This window comes from Otolemur garnettii, unplaced genomic scaffold, assembly GCF_000181295.1.
Source record: "Otolemur garnettii isolate 467f Iridium unplaced genomic scaffold, OtoGar3 scaffold00295, whole genome shotgun sequence".
In the NCBI taxonomy this organism is placed as follows: Eukaryota; Metazoa; Chordata; class Mammalia; order Primates; family Galagidae; genus Otolemur; species Otolemur garnettii.
The window spans coordinates 660,496-688,488 of record NW_003852690.1 but is presented as its reverse complement, the minus strand read 5'-3'; the positions used below and the strand labels follow the sequence as shown (position 1 = coordinate 688,488).

Genomic DNA, 27,993 nt, shown 5'->3' with positions numbered 1-27,993 from the left:
TACAAAATTTCTTAATAAAATCTTAGCAAACTGAATCCATCTACACATAAAAAAAAATTAATCACAACCAAGTGGGCTTCCTCCCAGAGACAGAAAGATGCTTCAACATATGCAAATCTATAAATGTAACCTGACACATAAATAGATGCAAAACGGACCGTATGATCCTTTCAATAGACATAGAAAAAGAATTTGACAAAATTCAGCATCCTTTTATGATAAGAACACTTAACAAAATAGGCATTGATGGGACATACCTCAAAATTATAAAAGCCAGAAGAGGCGAGATGGCTGACTAGAGTAGCTTTCATCAGAAGCTCTGGCCCAGAAGGAGGAAAGTTGAACTGAAGTGAACTTGGAAAAGTCAAAATTGGGGAGTTGAGCACAAGGACAAGAAATTACAATGCACATCATCCCCACTGAGACCAGTTGTGAGGTCAAAAAAGAGGAAAGATAACAGAGATCAGGTATAGAGCAACTAGACTGAAGGCAGATTTTGCCAAGGGGACGGGAGACCCCTCCCTCTACCAGGAGGCCTGATGTGGGATTTCCACAGGCAATCAGGGAACGAAAACCCTCTCACCTCACCCCACAGGAGATACCCTCAAGGTCCTCATTCTCCTGCACCTGTGAATTTCCACCTCTTAGTCCAGTCTCCATACTGCCTGGCACAAAATTAAACAAATATTTCCTCTGTAGTCCTGACCCCAAAGTGAACAAACACTCAGTCTGAATTCTTGACCCCACAAGCCACCTTTTCCCCTTTCTGGTTGCTTGAGGGAATGCCCCTTTCGGAGACCGGAGTGCTTGGCGACTTCTCAGGGAAGACTCAGTAGTGTGTCAGCCACTGAACTGAGCTGAACCCCACTTGCTGCAAGAGGAAATAGTGCTACAGTTCTAACGTTGGCATGGAGAGGTGTGGTCTTTTTGGCTCTCATTTCTGCTAAAGGAGACCTTTCCCCATCCCTCTGGAGAGCCCTTGCATGATGTCTTTGCCTGGGGACTGCTGGGAACCCTGGGCTTCCCTCCTTGCAACTTGGTGAGAGGACAAGCCTAGCCCCAGGCAACCAGTCCTAGGAATGTCCAGGAACTAGACTCCATCAGCTCTGGGTGATGGCTGCACTATATCTAGATCAGAGCTAGGATTTAAGGGGGAAGGGAAGGATGGCACTTTGTTTGAACTTGAGCTCAGGCCGAACCTAAGGTTAACAAGTAGGCAAATGATTTTCTCCCTCAGCCACCTGCCTTTGCCCCAGCCACTCTGCAGCACTGGTATCCCTATAGGGCAAGGTCTTTCTTCCTCTGGCAGTCCTCAGAGTTGGGGAGATGTCTCTCCAAGATTAGACCCTGATGGTATTGCTTTATTATTGCTCAATCTTCGTGGGAGGTGTCCCTGCACAGTTTCTCAGCAGCTCCCATGGCCAGGGAGGTGGCTGTAGCGGCGGCTCTGGGAGCACAAGGTGCATGGCACGAGGCTCTGGCACGGTGGGGCGTGGGGCACTAGGTTCACACAGGAAGTGTTTCTACTTTCAAGGCCTAAGGGTTTAGGAGACCTTTGCTGTGTGTGTGTATCTTTACACTATTCTCCCTGTGCTCACATGTCTGCTGTCATCTTGGAAAATGAAACCTGTTCATCATCTGCCTTGGAACAGTCCTCGCCATTGCCAAGTTTGACTTGGTGAATTTTGAGATACTGCTGTGTGATTGATTCTGCATTTCTCTGGCCTTTTTGTTCAGGTTTTTCATTCTCAAACAAGAAAAATTGTATAAAAAATAAATATATGTTATGGTAAGCTTTTTCAACAAATACGTATTGTGTATACATCCTAGTGTATTGCTTTCTTTTAGGTATTTTCTTCCCTTTGTACATATCTGCACATGTTAAATACATCCATTTTATAAGATATATTTTCATTTTGTCAAAAATTGTGAATTTATCTCCTAGTTTTATCTCAATAGATATGGTGTTCTGGTCCTCTCCAATTTTCATAAGTTATAAATTATCTGATTACAAATTGGTATGTACATGTTGACTGCAAAGAACTAGACAATAGAGAAAAATACCAAAGGGAAAAGTTTTTTTAAATCATCTTTAATTCCTCCACTCTAAGGAAGCCATTGTTTTTATTTGGGGGAATTTTCTTCCAGTCATTTTTGAAAAATAAGTACACAGTAGTTTATACAAAAATGGTGTTTTAAATAACAGACTTTGCATTCTGTTTTTCAAAGCATAATAATATATGACAAACTCTGTTGCATTTTGTTAAACAGCCATTTACACCCCAATTTTATAGCTATGTTAGCATAAATTCTTCAAATTTTTGGACATTTGTTTTCATAAGTTAAATTTTTTCTATTTTTTAAGAATTATCTACTTATATTTTGCCATTTTTCTCATCGATAATTGTCAGTTTCTTATTCTTTTCTATAGATTTTTTAATATATTAAGGATGCTAACATTTTACCTTCCACACATGTTATTCCAATATATTTCTATTTTATTATTTGCCTTTTGACTTTGTGTTTGTTTTTGATTTATAGAAGTCTTGTGTTTTTAATTAGTAAAATGTTATAGTTTGTATTCTTTGTTTTCCTTGTTGTTATGCTTAGAAAGACAGAATCATCCCTAGATCAGATACATTTTCATGGCATTAACTAAATAACCTTATGCTGAACAATAGCTGGGTCAAAGATGAGATTAAGAAGGAAATCAAATTTTTGGAACAAAATGATAATAAAGACAAATCTTATCAAAATCTGTGGGATACTACAAATGCAGTCCTAAGAGGGAAACTTATAACCTTGGAAGCCTACATCAAGAAAAAAGAAAGAGAGGAAGACAGCAACTTAATGGATCATCTCAAGCAACTGGAAAGGAATAACATTTAATACCCAAAACCAGCAGAAGAAAAAAAAATAATAACCAAAATTAGGGCAGAATTAAATGAAATTAAAAACAAAAAGAATCATTCAGACAATCAATGAAACAAAAATTTGTTTTTTTGAAAAGATTAATAAAATTGATAAACCTTTGGCTAACCTAATCAGAAACAGAAAAGTAAAATCTTTAGTAATGTAAATTAGAAATGATAAAGGAGAAATAAGAACAAACACCTCAGAAATTCAAAAAATCCTCACTGATTACTACAAAGAACTCTCTTCTCAGAAATATGAAATCTGAAGGAAATGGACAAATCCCCAGATGCACACCGCCTTCCTAGACTCAACCAGAAAGAATTAGAAATTTTGAATAGACCTATATCAAGGACTGAAATAGCATCAATTATATTAAATCTCCCTAAAAAAGAAAAGGCCATGACCAGATGGCTTTACATCAGAATTCTACCAAACTTTTACAAAGGAACTATTACCTATATTACATAAACTTTTCCAAAATGTAGCGAAAGAAGTAATATGTCTGAACATATTCTATGAAGCAAATATCACCCTGATCTCCAAACCAGGAAAAGACCCAACAAAGAAAGAAAACTATGGACCAATTTCATTAGTGAATATAAATGCAAAACTATTCAGTAAGATCCTAGCAAACAGAATTCAACAACACATTAAAAAAATTATATACCATAATCAAGTTGGTTTTATTCCAGGGTTACAGGGTTGATTCAACTTACACAAATCTATTAATATAATAATCACATAAATAAAACAAAAAACAAAGAGCATATAATACTCTGAATTGACACAGAAAAAGCTTTTGATAATATCCAACATACTTTTATGATCAAAACACTTAAGAAAATAGGCTTAGACCAGTCATTTCTTAAACTGATCAAGCCCATCTACAGCAAAACCACAGCCAGTATCATACTGAATGGAATAATATTGAAAACATTTCCACTCAGATCAGGAATGAGGCAAGGATGCCCACTGCTATTCAACATACTAATGGTAGTCTTAGCCATCATAATCAGGCAAGAAAAGGCGATCAGTGGTATCCAGAAGGAGTCAGAGATCAAACTCTCACTCTTCACAGATTATATGATCCTATGCATGGAAAATCCCAGGGACTCAACTACAAAACTCTTAGAAGTGATCAAGGAATACAGCAGCAGCAGCTCAGGATACAAAATCAATACTTACAAATTACTAGCTTTTATATATGCCAACAATAGTCAAGCTGAAAGTATATTCAAGACCCTATTCCTTTTACAGTAGAGCCAAGGAAGATGAAATACCTAGGAATTTAACAAAGGATGTTAAAGATATCTATAAATAGAATTAAGAAACTCTGAGAAAAGAAATAGCCGAAGATGTTTATAAATGGAAAAACATACCATGCTCATGGTGGGGAACAATCAACATTGTTAAAATATCCAACTATCTAAAGCAATATAAAGATTTAATGCAATCCCTATTAAAGGAGCATTGTAATACTTTACAGATCTGGAAAATATAATACTTTGGTTTTTGTTTGTTTGTTTTGAGACAGCATGTCACTATGTCGCTCTCAGTAGAATGCTGTGGCGTCACAGCTCACAGCTACCTCAAACTCTTGGGCTTAAGCAATTCTCTTGTTTCAGTGTCCCAAGTAGCTGGGACTACAGGAGCCTGCCACAAAGCCCAGGAATTTTTTAGTTATTGCAGTTGTCAGTATTGTTTAGCTGAGACAGGTTGGGTTTCAATGTGCCAGCCTTGGTGCACGTAGCCAGTGCCATAAACACTGTGCTATGGGCACTGAGTCTAGTACTTTGTTTTATATGGAATCAGAAAAAAACTTGCAAAGCCAAGATATTACTCAGAAATAAAAAAAGAAAAATCAGGAGTATCACGTCACCAGACTTAAGGCTATACTATAAATTTATAGTGATCAAAACATGGTACTGGCACAAAAACAGACAGGTAGATTTATGGAACAGAATAGAGAACCAAGAGATGAACCCAACCACCTACCATCATTTAATCTTTGTTAAGCCTATCAAAAACATTTATGGGAGAAAGACTCCCTGTTTAATAAATGGTGCTGGGTGAACTGGCTGGCAACCTGTAGAAGACTGAAAGTGGACCCATGCCTTTCACCATTTACGAAAATGGATTCTCACTGGATAAGAGATGTAAACTTAAGATATGAAACTAAAAATACTGGAAGAGAGTGCAGGGAAAATGCTTGAAGAAATCAGCCTAAGAAAATATTTTATGAGGAGGACTCCCTGGGCAATTGAAGCAACACAAAAAATATATTACTGGGATCTGAGCAAACTAAAAAGCTCCTGCACAGCAAAGAGCACAGTAAGTAAGCAAACAGACAGCCTCAAGAATGAGAGAAGATTTTTGCAGGTTATGTTTCCAACAAAGGTCTGATAATCAGATTCCATAGAGATCTCAAACTAATCCAGTAGGAAAAGAACAAATAACCCCATTTCTTTGTGGGAAAGATACTTGAACAGAAGCTTCTCTGAGGAAGACAGGTGCATGACCTACACACACATGAAAAAATGCTCATCATCTTTAATAATCAGAGAAATGCAAATCAAAACCACTTTGAGATATCATCTAACTCCAGTAAGATTAGCCCACATCACAAGATCCCAAAACTAAAGATGTTGGCGTGGGTGTAGAGAGAAGGGAACACTTCTACACTGCTGGTGGGAATGCAATCTGATAAGGCCCTTTTGGGAAGAAGTTTGGATAACACTCAAGGAACTAAAAGTAGAACTACCATTCGATCCTGCAATTCCTCTACTAGCTGTATACCCAAATGATCAAAAATCATTTTACAACAAAGACATTTGCACTAGAATGTTTATTGCAGCCCAGTTCATAATTGCCAAGAAATGGAAGCAGCCCAAGTGGCCCTTGACTCATGAATGGATTAACAAATTGTGGTATATGTACACCATGGAATACTATGCAGCCATTAAAAAGATGGATACTTTACATCTTTTATTTTTACCTGGATGGAGCTAGAACATATTCTTCTTAGTAAAGTATGTCAAGATTGGAAGAAAAAGTATCCAGTGTATTCAATACTACAATGAACCCAACATATAATCTCCCACATAATTCATACAAATGTTAAAACGTAACTATAGGCCAGAAAGAAAGAGGAAAAAGAAGGAAAAGGGAAGGAGATGGGGGAGGCCGGGAGGAGGGAGGGTATTTTCTGGACCTCCCCTAAGGTGCATACTACAATGGTACATTTCAAAACTACTATGAATAGAATATAAATGTCTTACCACAACAAACAAGTGAAGTGATGGTTTTGTTAATCAGTTCAGTGTAAGCATTCCACATTGTTTATCAATTCAGCACCTTATACCCCATAAATGCATTAATGTACACAGTCATGATTTAATAAATAAATAAAAGTTTTGGGTAAAACATTAAAAAATAAAGTAAAATGTATGATAAGTACCTCCCACCCACCCCCCCAAAAAATGTTTAAAGGCTGATGACCATACTCTTCTGCCTTGAAAAGTTTCAGCTCAATGTTTTGCTCTCATCCTGATATTTTTCTTTTGCACGTAAGACTTTTCTTTTATCTGACTGCTTGCAGAATTTTCTCTTTAATTTTGACTTTGGCAAATTAGTTACATTGTGTGCAAAAGATAATTTGTTTGACTCAAGTTGTGCTGGTATTCTAAAAGTATCTATGTGAACTTCTGTGTCTTTTGTAGTGCTTGGGAAATCCTCCATCACGATGTGTTCAAGAACTTTACTACTTTAAGAACGGTCTTCTTCTTCAGAAATCCCTATAATTCGTGTGTTCAGTCTTTTGAAGTAATCTCATAACTCTCTCAGGGAATATTCTGTTTTTGTTATTTTTTTATGTTTCTTTGAATGATTGGGATACTTCAAAAGTCTAATCTTCAGTTTCTGAAATTCTTTCTCCTCCATGTTCTACTCTATTACTGAGGCTCTCTATTATGTTTTGAAGCTCCTCAAATGCTTTTTTCAATTCCTTCTTTCAATTCCTTAAGATCTGCTAAGTCTTTCCTCATTCATTTCCAAGGATTTCCTAAGTTGCCTGGTGACTTTGTCTTTAAATTCACTGATTTCCTGAGATAACTTTTAACCTTTTTTTTTATTAAATCATATCTCTGTACATTAATGCAGACATGTGGTACAACGTGCTGGTTTTATATACAATTTGAAATATTTTCATCAAACTGGTTTACATACCCTTCATGGCATTTTCTTAGTTACTGTGTTAAGACATTTATATTCTACATTTAGTAAGTTTCACATGTACTCTTGTAACATGCACCATAGGTGTGATCCCACCAATTACCCTTCCTCCCCCTTCTCCCCCTTCCCCTCCCCTCCCTTTCCCTTTCCCCGTATTCTTGGGCTATAATTGGGTTATAGCTTTAATATGAAAGCTATAAATGAGTTTCATAGTAGGGCTGAGTACATTGATAATTTTTCTGCCATTCATGAGATACTTTCCTAAGAAGAATATGTTCCAGCTCCATCCACATCCATTACATAAACATGAAGGAGGTAAGGTCTCCATCTTTCTTTAAGGCTGCATAATATTCCATGGTGTACATATACCACAATTATTGATCCATTCATGTGTCGATAAGCACTTGGGCTTCTTCCATGACTTAGCAATTATGAATTGGGCTACAATAAACATTCTGGTACAGGGGAGGGGCAAGATGGCTGAGAGGCACCAGCCTCTGACAGAAGCTCCTGTCCAGAGGGAAGGATAATGTCCAGAAAATATCCAATAAAGTTGAAGATTGGGAACCCAGCTAAGAGAGAAGAGTGATATCTGCAGGACACCTCTGCTGAGGCAAGTTGAGACGCCAAGAAAGAAATTTACCAGTACATAATACTGGTAAAGGAAAATACTGTCCCAAAGGAAAAATGTCCGTCCTCTCCCCGAAGAAAGTTGTGATTTTCTCTTCATCTACTCCTGTATGTTTTCTACAGGCGAGCAGTGAACTGAGGACCTATTACCTCACCTCACGTGTGAGAACTGGGGTTTACTCCCCTAGAGGGACCCTGCTGATATTCTAAACACTATCTCGCATGGCAGAAAACCCGAACAAATGTTTTCATCACCATTTTGAATTTCCAGTTCACCCTTCCCCTGTACCTACAGAGATAGTGAGGGGGGCACAAGAGCAGCGTCCTCCACTGCTGCGAGACCAAGTGCCCAGTCCCGGTACTGAAGCCAGAGACCTGCTAGAACTGTGTGCATTCTGCGGGCAGCCATGGAGGAGTCCCCCATTCCAGGTACCTGTGTAGGAGGCCCCAGAACTGCTTGCTTAGAGCCGCGCATATCCCATGGGCAGTGGGTGGCGGTGGAGGAGTCCTCCACTCTGGGCAAGCCCAAAACTGCTTGCTAGAGCTGCAGGCAACCCATGGGCAGTGGCACGGGAGTCCACTGCTCTGGGAGGACCCAGAACTACTTCATAGAGCCACGCGTGTCCTGCAGGAGATGTTGGAGGACTCCCCCACCCAGGAAAGGCCCAGAACTGCTTGCTAGAGCCAGGCATGCCCCGCAGGCGGCAGCAGAGGAGTCCCCTGCTCCTGGCGGGCCCAGAACTGCTTACTAGAGCCATGCGCGCCTTGTGGGCGGTGGCAGAGTTGTTCCCCGCTCCAGGCACCCATGCCGGGTGGGTCCAGAACTGCTTCCTAGAGCCACACACACCCTGCAGGTGGCAGCAGAGGAATCCCCACCTCTGGGCAGGCTCAGAACTGCTTGCTAGAGCCACATGGCCAAAGAGTCCCCCACTTCGGGTGGGCCCAGAACTGTTTGCTAGAGCCACGCACATCCTGTGGGCAGAGGCAGAGGAGTTCCCTGCTCCAGGCTCCCGCACTGGGCTGGCCCAGACCTGCCAGAGCTGTACGCTGCCAACATCCTGGGCCAGCCACTTGAGAACTACGAGAGGACGGTCAGTTGAGAGGGAGCCATAGTAGAATAGCGGTACCCCGAGGTGAAGAAAAGCAGCCACAGTAGTGGGAACAACAAGGCTCACACCCATACGGCTCTTCTGGACAGACACGCTCTGCCTCTGTGGGTAACCAGAGGAAGCCAACATCTTCTCCAGTGGAGACCACTGACTGAATGGTTCTGGAACAGTCTCCACACAGTGGAAATACAGTATGGGGCAGAATCAGTGGAAAAACTCTGGTAATTTGAATAACCAGAGTAGATCAACTCCCCCAAGGAAGGATGGGGCAGATGCATTTGAAGATCCCATCCATAAACAGATGGCTGAGATGTCAGAAATCAAGTTCAGAATTTGGATAGCAAATAAGATTAACAGAATCAAAGAAAGGAGGGAATTAGAATTTTAAGAAATTATTCAAAAAATGTCTCAAGAATTCAATGATTTCAAAGATAAAATGACCAAAGATTTTGAAACACTGAGTCAAAAGGTTGCAGCCCTCAAAGATCTGAAAAACACGGTAGAATCCCTCAGTAACAGAATGGAGCAGGCAGAAGAAAGGATCTATGAAATTGAAGACAAAGCTTCTGAACGTGCCCAAGTGCGCAAGGATAAAGAGAAATGGAGAGCAAAAACGGATGACTCTCACAGAGAGCTCTGGTATAATTTGAAGAAAACTAATATTCGCCTTATAGGAATTCCTGAAGGCAACGAAGTGGCTTCAAAAAGCACAGAGGCTCTACTTCATGAAATTATGAAAGAGAACTTTCCAGACATGCCAAGAGATTCTGAAATTCAGATAGCAGATAGTTTTAGAACCCCAGCATGACTCAACCTGAAGAAGACATCCCCGAGGCACATCATAATTAACTTCACTAAAGTTAATATGAAAGGGAAAATTCTTAAAGCAGCTAGATGTATGAAAACCGTAACCTACAATGGGAAGAATATTAGAATGACTGCAGATCTCTCTGCTGAAACCTTTCAGGCTAGAAGAGGGTGGTCATCAACTTTTATCCTCCTAAAATGAAATAACTTTGAACCTAGGATCCTGTATCCAGCTAAACTGAGTTTCATTTATGATGGAGAAATTAAATACTTTAATGACATTCACATGTTGAAGAAATTTGCTATAACTAAACTAGCCCTCCAGGATATGCTCAGACCTATCCTCCATAAAGACCAGCACGATCCTCCACCACATAAGTAAACTCACACAGAAAATTTTGATCAACTTCCAACTTCCAACTTCCGCAGTGGCAAAAGGGTTAAAGATGTCCACTGGACTTTTGAAAAACTTGATACCCAAAATTATACCAGGTTCATCATTATTCTCAATCAACGTGAGTGGTTTAACTTGCCCTATAAGGAGACCCAGGCTGGATGACTGGATACAAAAACTCAGGCCAGATATCTGTTGCATTCAAGAGTTGCATCTTACTTTAAAAGACATATATAGATTCGGGGTGAAGGTCGTCTATATTCCAGGCAAATGGAAAGCAGAAAAAAGCAGGCATTGCAATTTTATTCACAGATACAATAGGCTTTCAACCAACAAAAGTAAGAAAAGATAAAGATGGGCACTTTATATTTGTTAAGGGTAATACACAATACGATGAGATTTCAGTCACCAGTATTTATGCACCCAACCAGAATGCACCTTAATTTATAAGAGATACTCTAATAGACACGAGCAACTTGATTTCTCCCAGCTCCATCATAGTCGGAGATTTTAATACTCCTTTGGCAGTGTTGGATAGATCCTCCAACAAGAAGCTTAGCAAAGAGATTTTGGATTTAAACTTAACCATTCAGCATTTGGATTTAATGGACATCTACAGAACATTTCATCCTCAAAAAATGCTATTTTACTGAATCCAATAGCACATAAAAAAGATAAGTCATGGTAATTCACCAGGGATGGAAGGATGGTTCAATGTAACAAATCAATGTGATTCACCAACTAAACATCATTAAGAACAATAGCTGCAGAAAAGCATTCAATAAAATCCAGCACACTTTTATGACAAAAATCCCTCAATATACTAGGCATAGAAGGAACATTTTTCAAAACATAAAAGACATAGCTCACAAATGCACAGCCAATATTATACTGAATGGAAAAAGTTGAAAACATTCCCCCTTAGAATTGGAACAAAACAAATATATTCACTGTCACCACTTCTATTCAACATAGTATTGGAAGTCTTAGCCAGACCATGTAGGCAAGTTAAAGAAATAAGGGGCACTCCAGTTGAAAAGGAGGTGGTTAAACTATCCCTATTTTCCAATGATATTATCTTATATCTAGGAAACCCACAGGACTCCTAGAATTGACAAATAAATTCAGTAATGTCTCAGGCTATAAAATTAATGTACACAAATTAGTATCATTTCTATATACTGATAACAGTGATGATGAGAGTTAGACCCAAAACTCAATGTCATTTACAATATCTGCAAAGAAAATAAAATACCTAGGAATATACTTAAACAAGGAGGTAAACAATCTCTACAAGGATAACTACAAAACATGGACAAAAAGAAAGCATAAATGACACTATAAATAGAAAAGCATTTGCTGATTCTTAAGCTTTGCTTGCATGGGATGAGGTGCAAAGAAGTTAAAAATTGCATTTTACTACCTTCATATTTGTAAGGAGGTGTGATAAATATCTCAGAATTTCAGTTGAAACCCTTGAAATGTGGGATTGTATGCTAGGAATAAGAAAAGGCCACAAATTAGAAAACCTCAAATACAAAGCCTAAACTACAATCTTGTAAATTCTTGATTGGCCTATGGTGATATGGCAATAGCTTTCTAACTGCCAAAATAAACTAAATCCTCTCTAGATGAAAATAAGAGCCTCCAGAGCCTCTGCGATTTTTATACAATGTGTTTAGCATTAAAAAGATGGTAATAAATTGCTTCTTGGCCTTTTGGCTAAGATCAAGTGTAAAAAATACAATAAGACATGCTAGAAAACCAAATTAATTATAACCAAGAGGAAAAAAGAAATAGTCAAAACACACACTTTTCCATCCAATGTAGCAGTGGAAGTTCTGTACTGAGAGAACAGTTAGTCATGAAAAAAAGTAAAGGACATCCAAATTGTCATGGAAAAATTAAAATGATATCCATCCACTGGTGATGTGATCTTATGTGCAGAAACCCTAAAAATGTCACACAGAAAAAAGAATCTCACTAGAACTGATAAACAGTTGAGCACTATTCCAGAATACGAAATCAACACAAAGTCAGTTGCATTTTTAAACAACAACAATGAACATGAACAATCTAAAAGGGAAATTAAGAAAATAGCTCCATTTATAATAGCATCAAAAACTGAAATATTAATTGATAACAAACTAAACCAAGGAGGTGAAGGGCATCTGCATTAAAAATGACAAAACATGAAAAAATGTTTTGCTGAAAAAAATAAATGGAACAACATTCCATGTTTATTGATTAGAAGACATAATGTTGTTAAGATGCCAATACTACCTAAAATGACCAACAATTTGATACAAAATAGAAATAATCATTCTAAAATTCATGTGGAATCTCAAGGGATCCTGAATAGCCAGAACAATCTTTGAAAAGAAGAACAAAGTTGGCAAACTCATACTTCCTTATTTTAAAACATACTACAAGGATGCAATAATCAAAACAGTTTGGTACTAGCATAAAGACAGACATACAGAGCAATGGAGTAGAATACAGCTCTCAGAAATAAACCTTTGCATATGTGGTCAAATGATTTCAACAAGGTTGCCACAGCCATTCAATGGGGGGGGGGGAAGACAGTGTTTTCATAAATGTGCCACGAAAACTAGATATCTACAGGCAATAGAATGAAATTGAACTCTTTAAGCCATGTAAAAAAAATTAACTTGAAATGGATTAAAAATCAAAATGAAGACCTAAACCTATGAAACTCTTAAAAGAAAACAGGGGAAATGCTCTTTGACATTGGATTTGGCAGTGATTCCTTCACTGTAACAGCAGAAAGAGCCAATGAAAGAAAAAATAGAGAAATTGAACTTTATCAAAATAATACTTTTGGCTTTTATTGGTGGTTCACACCTGTATCTTAGCACTCTAGGAGGCCAAGGCAGATGGATTGCTTAAGTTCAAGAGTTCCAGACAACCCTGAGCAACAATAAGGCACTGTCTCTGTTAAAACATAGAAAAATTCACTGCACACAGTGTGGTACATGCCTATAGTCCCAACTACTCGGGAGGCTGAGGCAAGAAGATTACTTGAGCTTGAGAGTTTGAGGTTGCTGTGAGCTATGACACCACAGCACTCTACCTAGGGCAACAGAGTAAGACTCTGTATAAATAAATAAATAAAACTTTGTGCATTGAATAATACCATCAACTAAGTGAATAGGCAACCCACAGAGTAGGAGAAAATATTTATAAATCATACTTTGTGTAAGGGATTAATATCAGCAAGGTTGCCAAGGTGATTCATTTGTGGAAAGAATAGTCTTTTCAACACATGTTGCCAGGAAAACTGGATATCCACAGGCAAAAGAATGGCACTGGACTCTTACTTTAAGCCATGTTAAAAAAATTAACTTGAAGGGGATTAAAATATATAAAGAAGAACTATGGTTCAACAAGAAATGAATAACCAGATTCAGAAATGGGCAAAGGACTTGAATAGATATTTTTTCAAAAAGATAGGCAAATGAACACTAAAGAGATGAAAGGACGTTCAATATCACCAATAATTAGGGAAATGGACATCAGAACCTCAGTGAGATACCACTCATTGAGGTCATTGCAAGGACTATTATTTAAAAAAAAAAGTAATACATGTTGGTGAGGAAGTGGAGAAATGAAAACCCTTGTGCACTGTTTGTGGGAATGTAAAATGGTACAACCACTATGGGAAACAGTGTGATGGTTTCTAAAAATAAAAATTAGTATTACTATGTGATCCAGCAGTTGCATATCTGGGTATACATCCAAAAGAAGTGAAAGCAAGAACTCGAATGGATACTTTGTATACCAGTGTTCAGCATTGTTCTCAGTAGCAAGAACTCGAATAGATACTTTGTATACCAGTGTTCGGCATTGTTCTCAGTAGCCAAAATATGGAAGCAACCAAAACATCCATCAATAGATGAATGGGTGAACAACTTGTGTATATGAACATAGAATGGAATATTATTCTATCTTAAAAAAGACAATTCTGGGCAGTGCCTGTGGCTCAAGGAGTAAGGTGCTGGCCCCATATACCAGAGGTGGTGGGTTCAAACCCAGCCCTGGCCAAAAACTGCAAAACAAAACAAAACAAAACAAAAGGCAATTCTACCATATGCTAAACATAAATGAATCTTAAAGACATTATGCTAAGTGAATTAGGCCAATACAAAAGGACAAATATTATGATTCCACTTACCTGAGGTACCAAGAGTAGTCAAATTCATAGAGAAATAAAGTTGAATGCTGGGAGAAAGAGGCTGGAAAGTTGGGGACGTGAGAAGTTACTGTTTAAATGAATACAGTTTCAGTTGGGGAAGATGAAAAAGTTCTGGATATAGATGGTGGTCATGTTTGCCCAATGTTGAGAATGTATTTAGTGCCACTGAACTGTACACTTAAAAAGTATTTTTTTAATTTTATGTATTTTACTCTAATAAAAATAGAGACAAAAAGGAAGGAGTAGTGAATAAACCTGGTTGTGGCATCTATCTCAGGTAAAATGTGTGCTTTACTAAATGGACCTTGAAATATGACCAAGGGGCTCAGCACCTGTAGCTAAGTCATTAGGGCACCCACCCATACACTGAGGCTGCAGGTTCAAACCCAGCACAAGCCTGCTAAACAACTGCTAAACACAGGCCTGCAATAAAAGTAATAGCCAGGCATCATGACAGATGCCTGTAGTCCCAGCTACTTGGGAGACTGAGGGAAGAGAATTGCTTAAGCCTAAGAGTTCGAGGTTGCTGTGAGCTGTGATGTCACAGAACTCTACTGACAACATAGTGAGACTCTATCTCAAAAAAAAAAAAAAAAGTGACCAAGGGGGCAAGAAATAAAATCCCCAGGAAAAATGTATCTTAGCCAAAAATAAGTAAAGTAGTAGTTCTGTCAGTACTAACATGAAAGGATATTCAATATGTATTTTCAGGGAAAATGTTTTAGAATAATATATGTGGTGTTATAACATAGGATTAATACCTGTACATGTGAATAAATTAATTAATTCCATATTTTGAGATATCTATTAATTGCCTTTTAGAAGACAAAAAGATTTTCAACTACATTTAATGTAGGCATCCATTATAAGATAGATTCTAATTTCAGAATGGTAACTTCGCAAAAGAAAACTTAAATGAAAGGAAATAAGGGGTATGTGTGTGTATATGTATGTACGTATATTATACGTTTACCTATATGTAAAAATATATTTGGTGATTTGATTGGTACATTAAAAATATCTGCACCGTTTCTCAATTCTTTGTCAGGATGCAACAATAAAATGAAACTCAGTGGACGACCCTACAGACACATGGGAGTGCTTGGAACCTCAAAACTCTATGACATTCGGAAAACTATTTTTACTTTTACTCCACAGGTAGGTGGAGGAAACTAGAACACACATGGAGATGAATGGAAATAAAAGAGAAACACTGTAGAAATAAGTCATTTACTAGAGTTGGGATAAGTGTCCAAGAATACCATGGGGCCTTGCACATGTTAAGTTGCTCAGTAAATATTTGTTGTGTGGAACTGAATTGAACTTGCAGCACAGTTATGCTAAGTGATTATGACTACCAAGAGTTGTCCTGAGTGTTGCAAAAATAATGGCTAGGTATTATACAAATGTTGAAGTACTACTCATATACTGCTAGTGAGACTGCAAGTTAGTACAACCTCTATGAAAAGTAGTATGGAGAGTCCTCAAAGAACTAAAAGTAGACCTCCCATTTGATCCTGCAATACCAGTCTAAAGTATTTACCCAAAGGAAAAAAAGACATTTTATCATAAAGACACTTGCATTTAAATGCTTATAGCAGCACAATTCACAATCACAAAGATGTAGAAACACTCTAAGTGCCCTTCAATACATGAATGAAAAATTGTGGTGAATGTATACCATAGAATATTATTCAGTAATAAAAAGATGGAGATCTAGTATCTTTTGGAATTGAAGTATCTAGTATCTAGCATCTGAATGGAATTGGAGTCCATTCTCCTAAGTGAAATATTGCAAGAATGGAAAAACAAACATTATATGTACTCAATACTAAGTTGGAACTAATTAATCAACACCTACAAGCTCATAAGGAAGCAAAACTCAGTGAAATTCAAGTTGGGAGGAGAGGAACAAGGGGATGGATAAATTCCCACCCAACGGATACATTGCATGGGTATACAGCACACTTTCCAGATGACTTTAACTCTGACTTTAACCATACAAAAGTGAACTATGTAACCAAAATGTATATACCCCAATAATATTATAAAATTAAGAAAAAAGTTAGAGTACTTACAAAGTACCCTTTCCTTTTTGTTCTTTATTTTTTTATTTTTTTTATCATGTCAAAAACACATAGATCATGAATACATTCATGCATATGTGGGGTACAATGTGCTTATTTTTTTATACAATCTAATGTGGTTACATTAAACCAGTCAACATAGCTTTTACCTCATTTACTTGATTATTGTGCCAAAACATCTATATTCCACATTTCACAGATTTGTCTTGTACCCGTGTCATATGTTCCATAGGTGTGATCCCTCCTTTTACCCTCCCTCTTTCGAGCCTCCCCCCTCCCCCCTTCTCTCCATCATCTTGGGCTATGGTTGTGTTCTATTTTTTACAAGAATGTGTGAGTAAATATAAGTAGGTTTCATAGGAGTACTGAGTATGTTGGATACTTTTCCCTCCATTCTTGAGACACTTTACTCAGGAGGATATGTTCCAGATCCCTCCATGTAAACATCTTTTTTAAGGCTGCATAGTATTCCATGGTATACATATGCCACAATATAATTCAGGCAAATGGCAAACAGAAAAAAAGCAGGAGTGGCAATTTTATTTGCAGATACAATAGGCTTTAAACCAACAAAAGTAAGGAAAGACAAAGACGGTCACTACATATTTGTTAAGGGAAACACTCAACATGATGAGATCTCAATTATTAATATTTATGCACCCAACCTGAATGCTCCTCAATTTATAAGAGAGAATCTCACTGAAATGAGCAATTTGATTACCTCCAGCACAATAATAGCCAGAGACTTCAGCACTCCTTTGTCTGTGTTGGATAGATCCTCCAACAAGAGACTAAGCGAAGAAATTTTAGACTTAAAATTAACCATCCAACAATTGGATTTAACAGACATATACAGAATATTTCATCCTAACAAAAATGAATACACATTTTTCTCATCAGCACATGGAACATCTTCCAAAATTGATCACATCTTAGGTCACAAAGCTAACTAACCTCAGCAAATTAAAAAAAAAAAAATACCCTTTACTTTTTAAAGTTAAAACTGTTATTTGTCTTTTATAAAACAAATACAATCTTTTTTATTCAGTTCCTGAATTAAACATTTTCATTGTTTGGAGGAGGGGCCCTTTGTACATGCATGGAAATCTTCAATATCCACTTATAAACAAAAATGCCAGTACTGTGTTTAGCTGTGATTATAAACAATGTTAGCCTAATGTTTATTAGCCTACATTATAATGTCAAGCTTGATTATATATGTGTATGGGTAGAAGAAATTATTTTCTGGAAAGAAAGAATAAACTCCCCATTTGTCACCTTGCATCTGAAATAGCATAGCTAAGATAGGTATACACAAAAGTAATGGACTGTAGATTCTATTTCTAACTTTGCCATTTTCTAGCCATATGACTGTGCCAATCTACATATCATCTTTTAGGCTTATTTTTCATCTAAGAAGAAAAGCAGTCACTGGGTAAAGAATTAAATAAAATTGTGTATTTGAAAATACTTTGTAAACTGTAGCACAGTGTAAAAATGTCAGAATTTATATGTATCAATGGGCCACTAGATACTTTGGTAAATATTAGGCATTAAATTTGGGGATGTTGCCTCTGGGACACCTAGAATACCCATTATGAGTATTTTAAAATATTATTTAATACAAGAGTAAATTATTCTAAGCTATTGTTTTTCTTTTTCTCAGTTTATAGACCAGCAACAGTTCTACCTGGCTCTGGACAACAAGATGATTGTGGAAATGCTTAGAACAGACCTCTCCTACCTCTGTAGCCGTTGGCGGATGACAGGCCAGCCCACCATCACCTTTCCCATCTCACATACCATGCTTGGTAAGGGCTGTGTGCAGCAAGGAATGAATATGTGTTTGAAATAAATAATAGTTTTTGCCCATCACCATCTTAGTGATACTGGATAGGTACACCTTATGATTTATTCTTTCGGCAGTATTTATTAGCTCCTATTTGGTGCCAGGTACACGGAGTGACTAAGGCATCTGAGGTTTCTGCTTCCATAGAGAGAGACTATAAATATGTAACAAATAAATCAATGCACAAGAATATTTCAGGTTAGAGAACTATATTTCAAACAATGTAGCAGAGAATAAGTTTATTGGGAGCTACTTTAGATAATTGGTTTCTAGGTCAATTTTTAGAAACTTTATTCACATAATACTTTTTAAAGACAGTAATACTACATTCTATAGCTATTGGACTCTAATGGGCATTAAGAGATTATAGATAAGTTCCCAGGCATCTCCTTCTAAAGACTAACTGAAATGGTAAAATCAAGCAAGGAAAAAGTGAAAAGGCTTTTGGTTTATCTTTCAGGGCTTTTTTTTTTTTTTTTTTCCTGGCTGGGCTTTCTGACATTGCTTACTTGAAACCGGATGAAAGGCTTTCTTGTTCTCTTAGATCCTGGAGAACTAGAGCCAATATTGAAGTGACTGCTTTTTTCTGTGTCTCTTTTGTTGCTTCCAAAGGCCTGTTTCTATTGTCAAAGTCCATAGAATTCCTTTCATTAAAGAAGAATCCCTTATCAATAATTCAAAATTCAGACAAACTATTAAGGCTTTTGGACACATCTCAAAGTACTTCAAAAGCACAGGCATTGAGAAAATGGAGTAGTCTTTCTTCTTTACTTAAGACAATTAAGTATCCATTTAATAGCTACTGTGTTCCCAGAATTGTCTTCAGAAAGTATAAAGTCTAATTGGAAAGGCAAAGCTAACACATAAGAATGATAGGATACAACTCAAGACAGTATGTAAGAAAGTACTAAACCTTAGATTAGTATTTCACAGTGAAGGAGATTAAGTTGTCAGAGAAAATTTCTCAACTAAGACCTATCCAGGTGTTTTGGAAAGGGTTCTATTCAGACGAGAAGAGAGAATTAGGCAAGTTACTTTAAGTTAGCAGGAGAATACCATGAGGGAGGCCTGGAGGAAGGAATCAGCTTGACTTGTGAGAGGACAATGAAAACCAACCTGAACAGAGTGGGTTTTGCATGTTGGAGTATAATTATAAACAGAATTATATTGGTAAGTACGGTCAGATTTTAAAAACCTTGAAAATAAACAAAGATGTTTTAAAAAGATTTTCTCAGAAGTCTGAATTATCAAAAGGTTTTGAGCAAGGAGTGAGATGATGAAAAGGATATATAGGGAATATTAGCTGATGACAGTACACAATATAGTAAGCAGACACCAACCTCAAAGAAACTAACCCACATATAAGATGTAGAGAAAATACAATGGATTGGTGGTAGTGAAAGTAGAGTGGGAACGAAGGATATCAGAGTTATTTAAAGTAACACCTATAAGCCAGCTATTAGCTAGTTAGATATGAGAGACAAATCAAGACACTCTAACAAGGTTTATAGACTAGGTATCTTAGTCCATTTGTGTGGCTATAACAAAATACCACAAACTGGGTAAATTATAGATGATAGAAATTTATTTCCCACAGTTCTAAAGGCTGAAAAGTCTAAGACCAAGGTGCTAGTAGGCTCACTGTCTGGGAAGAGCCTGGTATCTCAACTTCTAAGATGGCACCTTGTTATTGCATCCTCTGGAGGGGACAATTGTATGCTCTCACATGGTGGATGGAACAAAAAAGAGGCAGATTCAGTCCCTTAAGCTCTTTCGTAAAGGCCCTAAAGGGCCCCCTCCTACAAGCCCACTTAATGCTATCACATTGGTGATTAAGTTTCAACTATGGATTTTGAGTGACATTCAGACCATTAAGTTAATGATACTGTCATCAATAGAATCAAAGACATTCTATAGGAAGATGCCAGCTGTAAAGGGATATGTTTAGTTTCTAGTGACAGAAAGAGATTTCAAAGTTGAAATACCTAATAGTTGAGATGAGGTACATAGTCACAGCTTGAAAAGTAGAATAAAACTAAAGATCTATATTTTTTATTTATTTCAGATTAATATAGAAGGGTACATACAATTAGGTTACATTGTTTGCATTTGTAAGATTAAGTCTGAGTTGTAGTTGTACCCTTTACCCAGAAAGTGTGCCTTGTACCCATGCATTGTTTCCACTGAGAGGGAACTTGCTAAACAAAGATCTAGATTTAAATCAAACTATTTTGATAACTGATATGTGGTCACACAGCAAAACATCAGTAACAATATCAATAGTAACTATAGTAATTATTTAACACTTTCTCTATGCCAGGCTCTAAACTAAGTGCTTTCAGTAAATTATTTTAGAATCTATACAACAATCTTATTCAGGTAGGTACTCATAATAGTGGCATTTTATAGATGAGGAAGGTGACTCATTGGCCAAAGTCATAAAAGCAGTAAGTGACAAAGCCTGGTCTCAAACCAGGTCTCTCAGTCTCTCAAACCCACATTACCAAAAGCAGGATGCTTTTGCCAGTGAAAATTTTGTACTCGTGAAATGAGAACAAATATATTAGTGATCACATTAAAATATGGCTTAGTTAAGGTTTCATTTCAATGACAAGATTTTCAGAATGTGTAAAAGAACAAAATCTAGCTAGATACTAGTCACAAAAGATATCCCTAATGTTAAATTATATGGAAATATGGATAATAAAGAAATGTGGAAAGATACATAGGTTGGCCATAAAGTTCATGTGCAACTTAAAATAGTGTACAATTTTAAGTTGCACATGAATTTTACAGCCTGTAGAAATGCTAACAATTGAAAACAGTGGTGAAAAAATTAATATCAAAATTAGTGAGTAAAATTCAAGGCAAAAATCAATAAATGAGATAAGAACAAGATTTTATATTGAAAAAAATTATAGTACACCAACATGATGTAACATTTATAAATTTTTATCTACTAAATAATATCAATGTGGGTAAAAGACATATTTAGGAAAACTTAGTAACAACATGACACTGCCATACATTCGTGGTGGGAAACTATAACATAACTTTTATCAGAATATCACAGATGAATTATATAAATTAAGTAAAGACATACCAAAGTATGTCATACCAAAGTAAAGAGTACCAAACCAGGTATTTATGAGTATGTATATAACTCTGTACCCAAAAAGAATACACAAATAACATTTATTTTTAAAATGTAGTATTTATATAGATAACATTACCAGATATATGACATAAAACTAATTAACATGAGAATGGTAAAAATAAAAATCTGACCTTGAAGGAATTAAATTTTTTTCTAGGTAGATCTTAGAGAGAAAGAAAAATTTTAAATTGACATATCTTTTAGAAAGGAAAAATGGTACCACTGTTTATCAGGACTTACGAGATTTGGACAAGGACATATTAAGAAAATTCCATATCCTAAAATATGTTACTTTCAATAAAAATAATTATATTGGGGTCTGGCTCCCACTGCTACAGCTATCTTTCTCTGTCTTTTCTGAGGCAGCCATCTTGCTCTTGCCATGTGCTGGTGTTGGAGGACCTTCCCCCTTCATATTTACCAACAGCATGTATCAAGAAAAGTTAGCCAAACTTCAGGCTCAGGTCCAGATAGGGGGCAAGGGTACACCTTGCAGAAGAAGGTGGTACATAGAACACCTACAGCTGATGACAAAAGCTTCAGAGTTCTCTTAAAAAACTGGACATGAACAATATAGCTGATATAGAAGAGTCTCGGATAACAAAGCACCAAAACCAGAAGACACTGATGAGGTAGATGATGACATTCCAGATCTTGTAGAAAACTTTGATGAGGCATCAAAGAATGAAGCTAAGTAAAATTTTTTCTGATTTTTGGAATCTGGCATCGACTAGGTTTAACAAATCAGCTATTTGGTTCCAAAGTTTTATAGATATGGAGAACATCATCTGTTACTAGTTCAGTAATATAAATACTTTGTATATTAATAATAATGTTTGTTCAGCATTTTTCAGTCATTTGATTTTGCATTTTGCACTTCCTCCCAGGATCTGTTCTTTTGGTCAAAATATGAAGAACTGGTGGAGTTTGAAGGTGTTTGGGGTTGTTTTATTTATTGTTGGAGTACTTTTGGTGTCAGTATGTATGTATACAGTGGAGAGCAAATTGGAAAACAGTTCTATTTATCCTTCTTCCTTCACCAGTAGAAATAAAACAAATCTTTAAAAAAAATAATTCTTATATTTTTGAAACACATAGAGTAGACTCACTTTTTCTCTATTTCTCTTGCTAAGTACAGCTAAAAATCCTGGACATTACATATAAAATAAACATAAGAACACTGACAGAAAGAAGAAGGCAGATAGGGTTGGGACTTTGGGACCTGAAAAATAACACAGCATTGAATTTCCTGGATATTCCTTCTCTTTTATGTATCCTAGACTAAATTTCAGACAAGCTGGCATCCTAGAAACTAAATAGAACAATAATTAATTAATTAATAGACATAAAAAGACCCCCCCAAATCCACTTTCTCTATCCAAAGAAACAAGAAAGGAGCAATCTAGCCAGAGAGAAAACTTTTAGATAGTAACTTATTTACTCCAGAAAAATGCCACACCAAAGAACCATGGCTCCACCTTCAATTCTGTCAGCAGAGGCTGAGTGGGGAGCCTAGACTTCCACTCTCACACAGCTGTGAATAGGCACCCCTTGGCACCCCTTTCCCTCTTAGGGGTAGTGTCAGAGAAATTCCAGTGGGTAGCTTAGACTTTTTTCCTTGCACAACAGTACTGGAAACTCTCCCCCTTCACTGGTATCAGTGGAGGCCCACTGGAGAGCCCAGAACTTCTACACCTGCCTGGCAGTAACAAGACAATGCCTCCTTCTCTCACAGCAAAATATCATAGGAAACCTGCTAAATAAAAAAATAATAATAATAAGATTCAGAACCTCATAACATGATACTCACAATATCAAGACTTCAGTAGAAAAATCACTCATAGGAAGGTTCAGGACAATCTCAACATCAATAAGAAATGTTGATCAACAGACACTAACACCAAGGTGAAATAGATGTTGGAGGTATCTGACAAAGATTTTAAGACAGCTATAAAAATACTTTAACACACAGCTACAGTTACAGTTGAAATAAATGACAAAGTAGGTCACCTCAGCAAAGAAAAAAAAATATATACAAGTAGAAAAATGGAAGTTATAGGACTTAAACCTGAAAGTGAAATGAAATACTCTCTAGTCAGGATCAATGGCAGAATGGAGACAATAGAATAACATAAAGATAGAATTGTAGAAATGACTCATTCTGAACAACACAGTGAAAAGTAACTGAAAAAAATGTGAACAAAGCCCCAGGGACCTGTGGGACTAACAAAAATCTGACATTCATGTTTTAAGTATTTCAGGAGAGGAGAAAGAGTATGGGAAAAAAAATTAGCTTAAAATGTCTAAAATATTGGCAAAAGACATAGACCTACAGATTTAAACAGTGGGGAAACCCTGAAAAATAAATGCATTCCAAAGCACATAATAACCAAGCTCCTGAAAATTAAAGAAGAAAAATCTTGAAAGCTGTAAGTGAAAAACAGTAACTCTCATATAAAAAATAAACAATTAGGAACAAAAACTTCTCATCAGAAACCATGAAGACCGGTGGGAAGTAGCACAATATTTTTCAAGTACTGAAAGAAAAGAATTATAAACCAAAATTTTTTCTTTGTGCAGTAAGAATGTACTTGAAGAAAAAAAGGAAAAAAGACATTCTTAGAGAAAGGAAAACTAACTGAATTTTAGGAGATCTCTCCAAAAAGAATATCTTAAAAGACGTTCTTGAAACAGAAAGGAAATAATAATACATCTAGATGGAATCTTAAAACACCAAGAAAGAAAACAATAGAATGAGTATAAAAGTATGGGCAAATACAGTAGACCTTCTTCACTCCAGTTTTCTAAATTATGTTTTATAATTGAAGTAAAATTAATAACATTGGTTGACATAGTTCTCAAAGTATGTAGAGAAAATATTTAAGGCAATTATTTTATAAATGGGGGAAAGTGGCTCGGTGCCTGTGGCTCAAGTGGCTAAGGCGTCAGCCACATACATCTAAGGTGGCGGGTTCGAATCCATCCCGGGCCTGCCAAACAACAATGTTGGCTGCAACCAAAAAATAGCTGGGCGTTGTGGCAAGTGCCTGTGGTTCCAGCTACTTGGGAGGCTGAGGCAGGAGACTCGCTTTAGCCCAGGAGCTGGAGGTTGCTGTGAGCTGTGATGCCATGGCACTCTACCTAGGGGTATAGCTTGAGGCTCTGTCTCAATAAAATAAATAAATAAATAAATAAAGGAAAGTAAGAGACTTAAAGGGAGATAAGGTTCTGCCCATCTCTTTAACTGGTATATGAGGTCTGACAATTAAGTTTGTGAACTTACCTCTGTGCACTTGTATTAGCAGCACTGTACACACAGCTCCATAGGGTTTCATAACCTTGGTATATTCTTCCCACACAGCACATGACAGTGTCTGAGTGGCATTCATTATTGTTGCATGTTTTTGTGTGCTGTTGTAAGAATGGCTTAGCTTAAGATAGAACAATGAACAAACATTCATAAATTTCTTGTTAAAACTGTCAAGAATACAAAATCAGCGACCTGTTAGTCCAAGTTTATAGAGATAATGCCATTAAGATAAAGCAGTGTACAAAAAGATTAAACATTTTTGTGAGGGTAAGAAAAGTATCACTGATGATGAGAGGTCAGGGTGGCCAGTAATGAGCAGAACTGTTGAAAGCATTGGTAAAATTCTCCTAATTGTGTATCAAAATCATCAGCTGACTGTGAGAAGCATGGTAGACCAAGTAAACATAAATAGATAAATAGTTAGGAGAATCTCAGCTGAAAATATTGGCCAACAACTCATGGCCCTTGCTTGCATCATGACAATGCACCAGCTTACAAGGCACTATGAAGAAGTTTTTAGTAAGTAAACAAACAACTGTATTAGAACATCCCAACTACTCACCTGATATGGACCCCAGTGACTTTTCCCTTTACCCAAAGATAAAGAAAATATAGAAAGGAAAACATTTTGATGACATTCTGGACATTAGAGGTACTATTGTGACAGCTCTAATGGTCATTCCAGAAAAAGAGTTCCAAAATTGCTTTGAATGGTGGACTAGATACTGGTAGCAATGCATAGCTTCCCAAGGGGAATACTTTGAAAGTGACCATAGTGATAATTCAGCAATGAGGTATGTAGCACCTTTTCTAGGGCGAATTTGCAACCTAAATTCTCAGACTTAATAATATTGACATATATATACACTATATATACTATATATATATAGTATATATAAGAAAGGAGATAGTCAAAACTACTAGAAATAAACAGAACTCTAAAAATATATATAAAAGCAACTCACAAGAAGGTAGGAAGAAGAAAATATAGAAATAAAGAACAGGTAATAAACAGAAAGCAATACATGGCAGACTTAACTTTAACATATAAATAACTACATTAGATGTAAATAGTATACCAATTAAAAGAGATTAGCAAAGTGAATAAAAACGTGACCCACCTATATACTGTCTTTAAGAAATTTACTTCATATAGAACAATATAGGTAGACTGAAGGGAAAAGAAGGGAAAAATATATAGATATAATTTTTAAAAATCAGAGTGGCAGGGTCGCGGCACAATGGCTGACTGGAACCAGCTTTCCACAGAGGCCCCCATCCAGAAGGAGAGTTAAAAGACAGATGTTTAGCAAGTAAGCTGATGGTTTGAAGCTGAGCCAAGAGAGATTGAAGAACCCACATCAACCCTGCTGATGTGAGCTGCGACTCCAAGGGAACAAACAATACATAAAAAATCCATCGCCAAGTGGCCAGGAGTTCCCTACCCCATGAGAACCGCTCACAGTATACTTTACACAAACAAGTGAGCAGAGTTCAGATCCCCTCCTATTTTGTCCCAAGGGAGAGACTCTTTAAAAATGGAACTCCTTCTCTAAAGAGGACTTACTAGTGAGCCATGGCAGTTTCCTGCCAGGCATAAAACTGTATATATTCTCTACCTGCAATTTTGAACTCCCAGTACTCCCCTTCACACTCGCTGCGAGGTCTGGAAGCCTGTCCCCCATGGACTTCAGATTATTTGGCATTTTCTCAAGAGGTGTGGACAAGGCATGTGCTATTGCTAGTCTGTACTGATTCCGTGGCATGGTAGTAAGGAAAAGACATTGAACTGAGGGAACCATACAGGAGAGGAAGAGGCAGTGCCCCACGGCACAGAGCAATAGCAGGAACAATAAGGCTCACACTCCTGGGGATATTTTGGAGAGACACTTCCTGCCTCTGTGCAACCAGAGGAAGCCAGACAGCTTCTCCAGTGGCAACCACTTGTGGAATAGATCTGGGATGGAAACACAGGCCCCATGAGTAAATGGTATGTCTGAGGCAGTACCAGCCTTGGCGGAGCACAACAAGGACAGAGACTAGAATATGAGTGTGCAGAGATGACATACTGCCAGGGTGGGGCTGAGCTAGGACTGCTTTAGTGAGCCTGAGCAGCACCCAGCCCTTAGAGGATCATAGCTGAGACAAAAGTGGAGAGGGGGAGGCAGAAACTGAGACCTGAGTGTGACCTCTAAATGCACCTGCCCCAACACAGAGAGCAATGGAGACAGACACATCAGCTCTGGGCAGCAGAATAGACCGGGCCTGAGTCACAGTTTCTGTGAACACAAACAGCAACTGGTCCACAGGGGAGTATAGCCAGGACAGAAACCAATTCTGTGAAAATATAAGTATCAACATCACTCAGAGGAGGGCCTAGAACTGAGTGAACCACCCCAGCTTTCATTAAGCACCCACGGTTGTCAGGCCTTAGATTTTCATGTGATTCAGGCAGGCACAAACCCCTGGAGCATCTGCTCATTGGAGGGAACTGGGTCACAGCCCTGCAGGGTTACCAATGACTGGGTGTGACAGAGGTACAAGGTAGGGAAGGAGGTATCAACCTTCCCAGACTAATTCATTTGCTGGGTGGGTCGTTCTGACCTCACAGAGCACTAGATTGAGTCATACTTAAGCTGCCAGCAGACCTCTGCTATCTAGTTGCCAGACACATTTTGAACTCTCCCACCTGAAACCGGAGCTAACTGGGACAATTGATTTGGACCTGTTGAGCTGGGCCAGTCATCTGAGGACTATCCAAAGCAGTACCTGGGTATGTAGTTGTGGGAAGGTTTGATTTTCCTTTTCCAATTGTTGCCCATGGTGGGTGGAGTGACTTAATTGCTGGTATTTCTCCACAGCTGAGACTTCAACTCAGAGTAACTGATTCACTATGGTAGGACAGAGATCAGCTGAAAACAAGACAGAGTCACTTAGCCCCACCACACCAAGCAGGTCCCCAGTGTCTGAGGCCATAACACTATATGGATCCTTTGCAAAACTCTGGAGGAAAGGTACAGATACCAGTCCTAGCTCTTGGGAAAAGGGCTGGTTCATCACTACTCTAGGAGCCCCCAACCCAACTTCACCTTATCTGCTCATCTAGATAAATGGTGTAAAATAATCATGGGGTGGAATCAGCAGAAAAACTGGTAACATGAATAACCCAGAATAGATCAACTCCCCCAAGTAACGACATGGTGCACACACCAGAAGATATCATTCATAAACAAATGGCTGAGATGTCAGAAATCAAATTCAGAATTTGGATTGCAAATAAGATTAATA

The 27,993-nt window shown here is 37.5% G+C and overlaps 1 protein-coding gene and 1 pseudogene across 3 annotated transcripts in view; both read left to right on the top strand.

Moving 5' to 3' along the window:
- Positions 1 to 27,993, top strand: part of PHKA1 (phosphorylase kinase regulatory subunit alpha 1) — a 404,208-nt gene that overhangs the window by 128,148 nt on the left and 248,067 nt on the right. For all 3 annotated transcript variants that reach the window (XM_003803354.3, XM_003803353.3, XM_012813746.2), the window contains exons 15-16: positions 15,351 to 15,460; positions 18,056 to 18,200. In XM_003803354.3, coding sequence (XP_003803402.1) covers positions 15,351 to 15,460; positions 18,056 to 18,200 — 255 coding nt within the window. The remainder of the gene's footprint in view (positions 1 to 15,350; positions 15,461 to 18,055; positions 18,201 to 27,993) is intronic.
- On the top strand, positions 21,739 to 22,055 carry LOC100952488 (annotated as a pseudogene).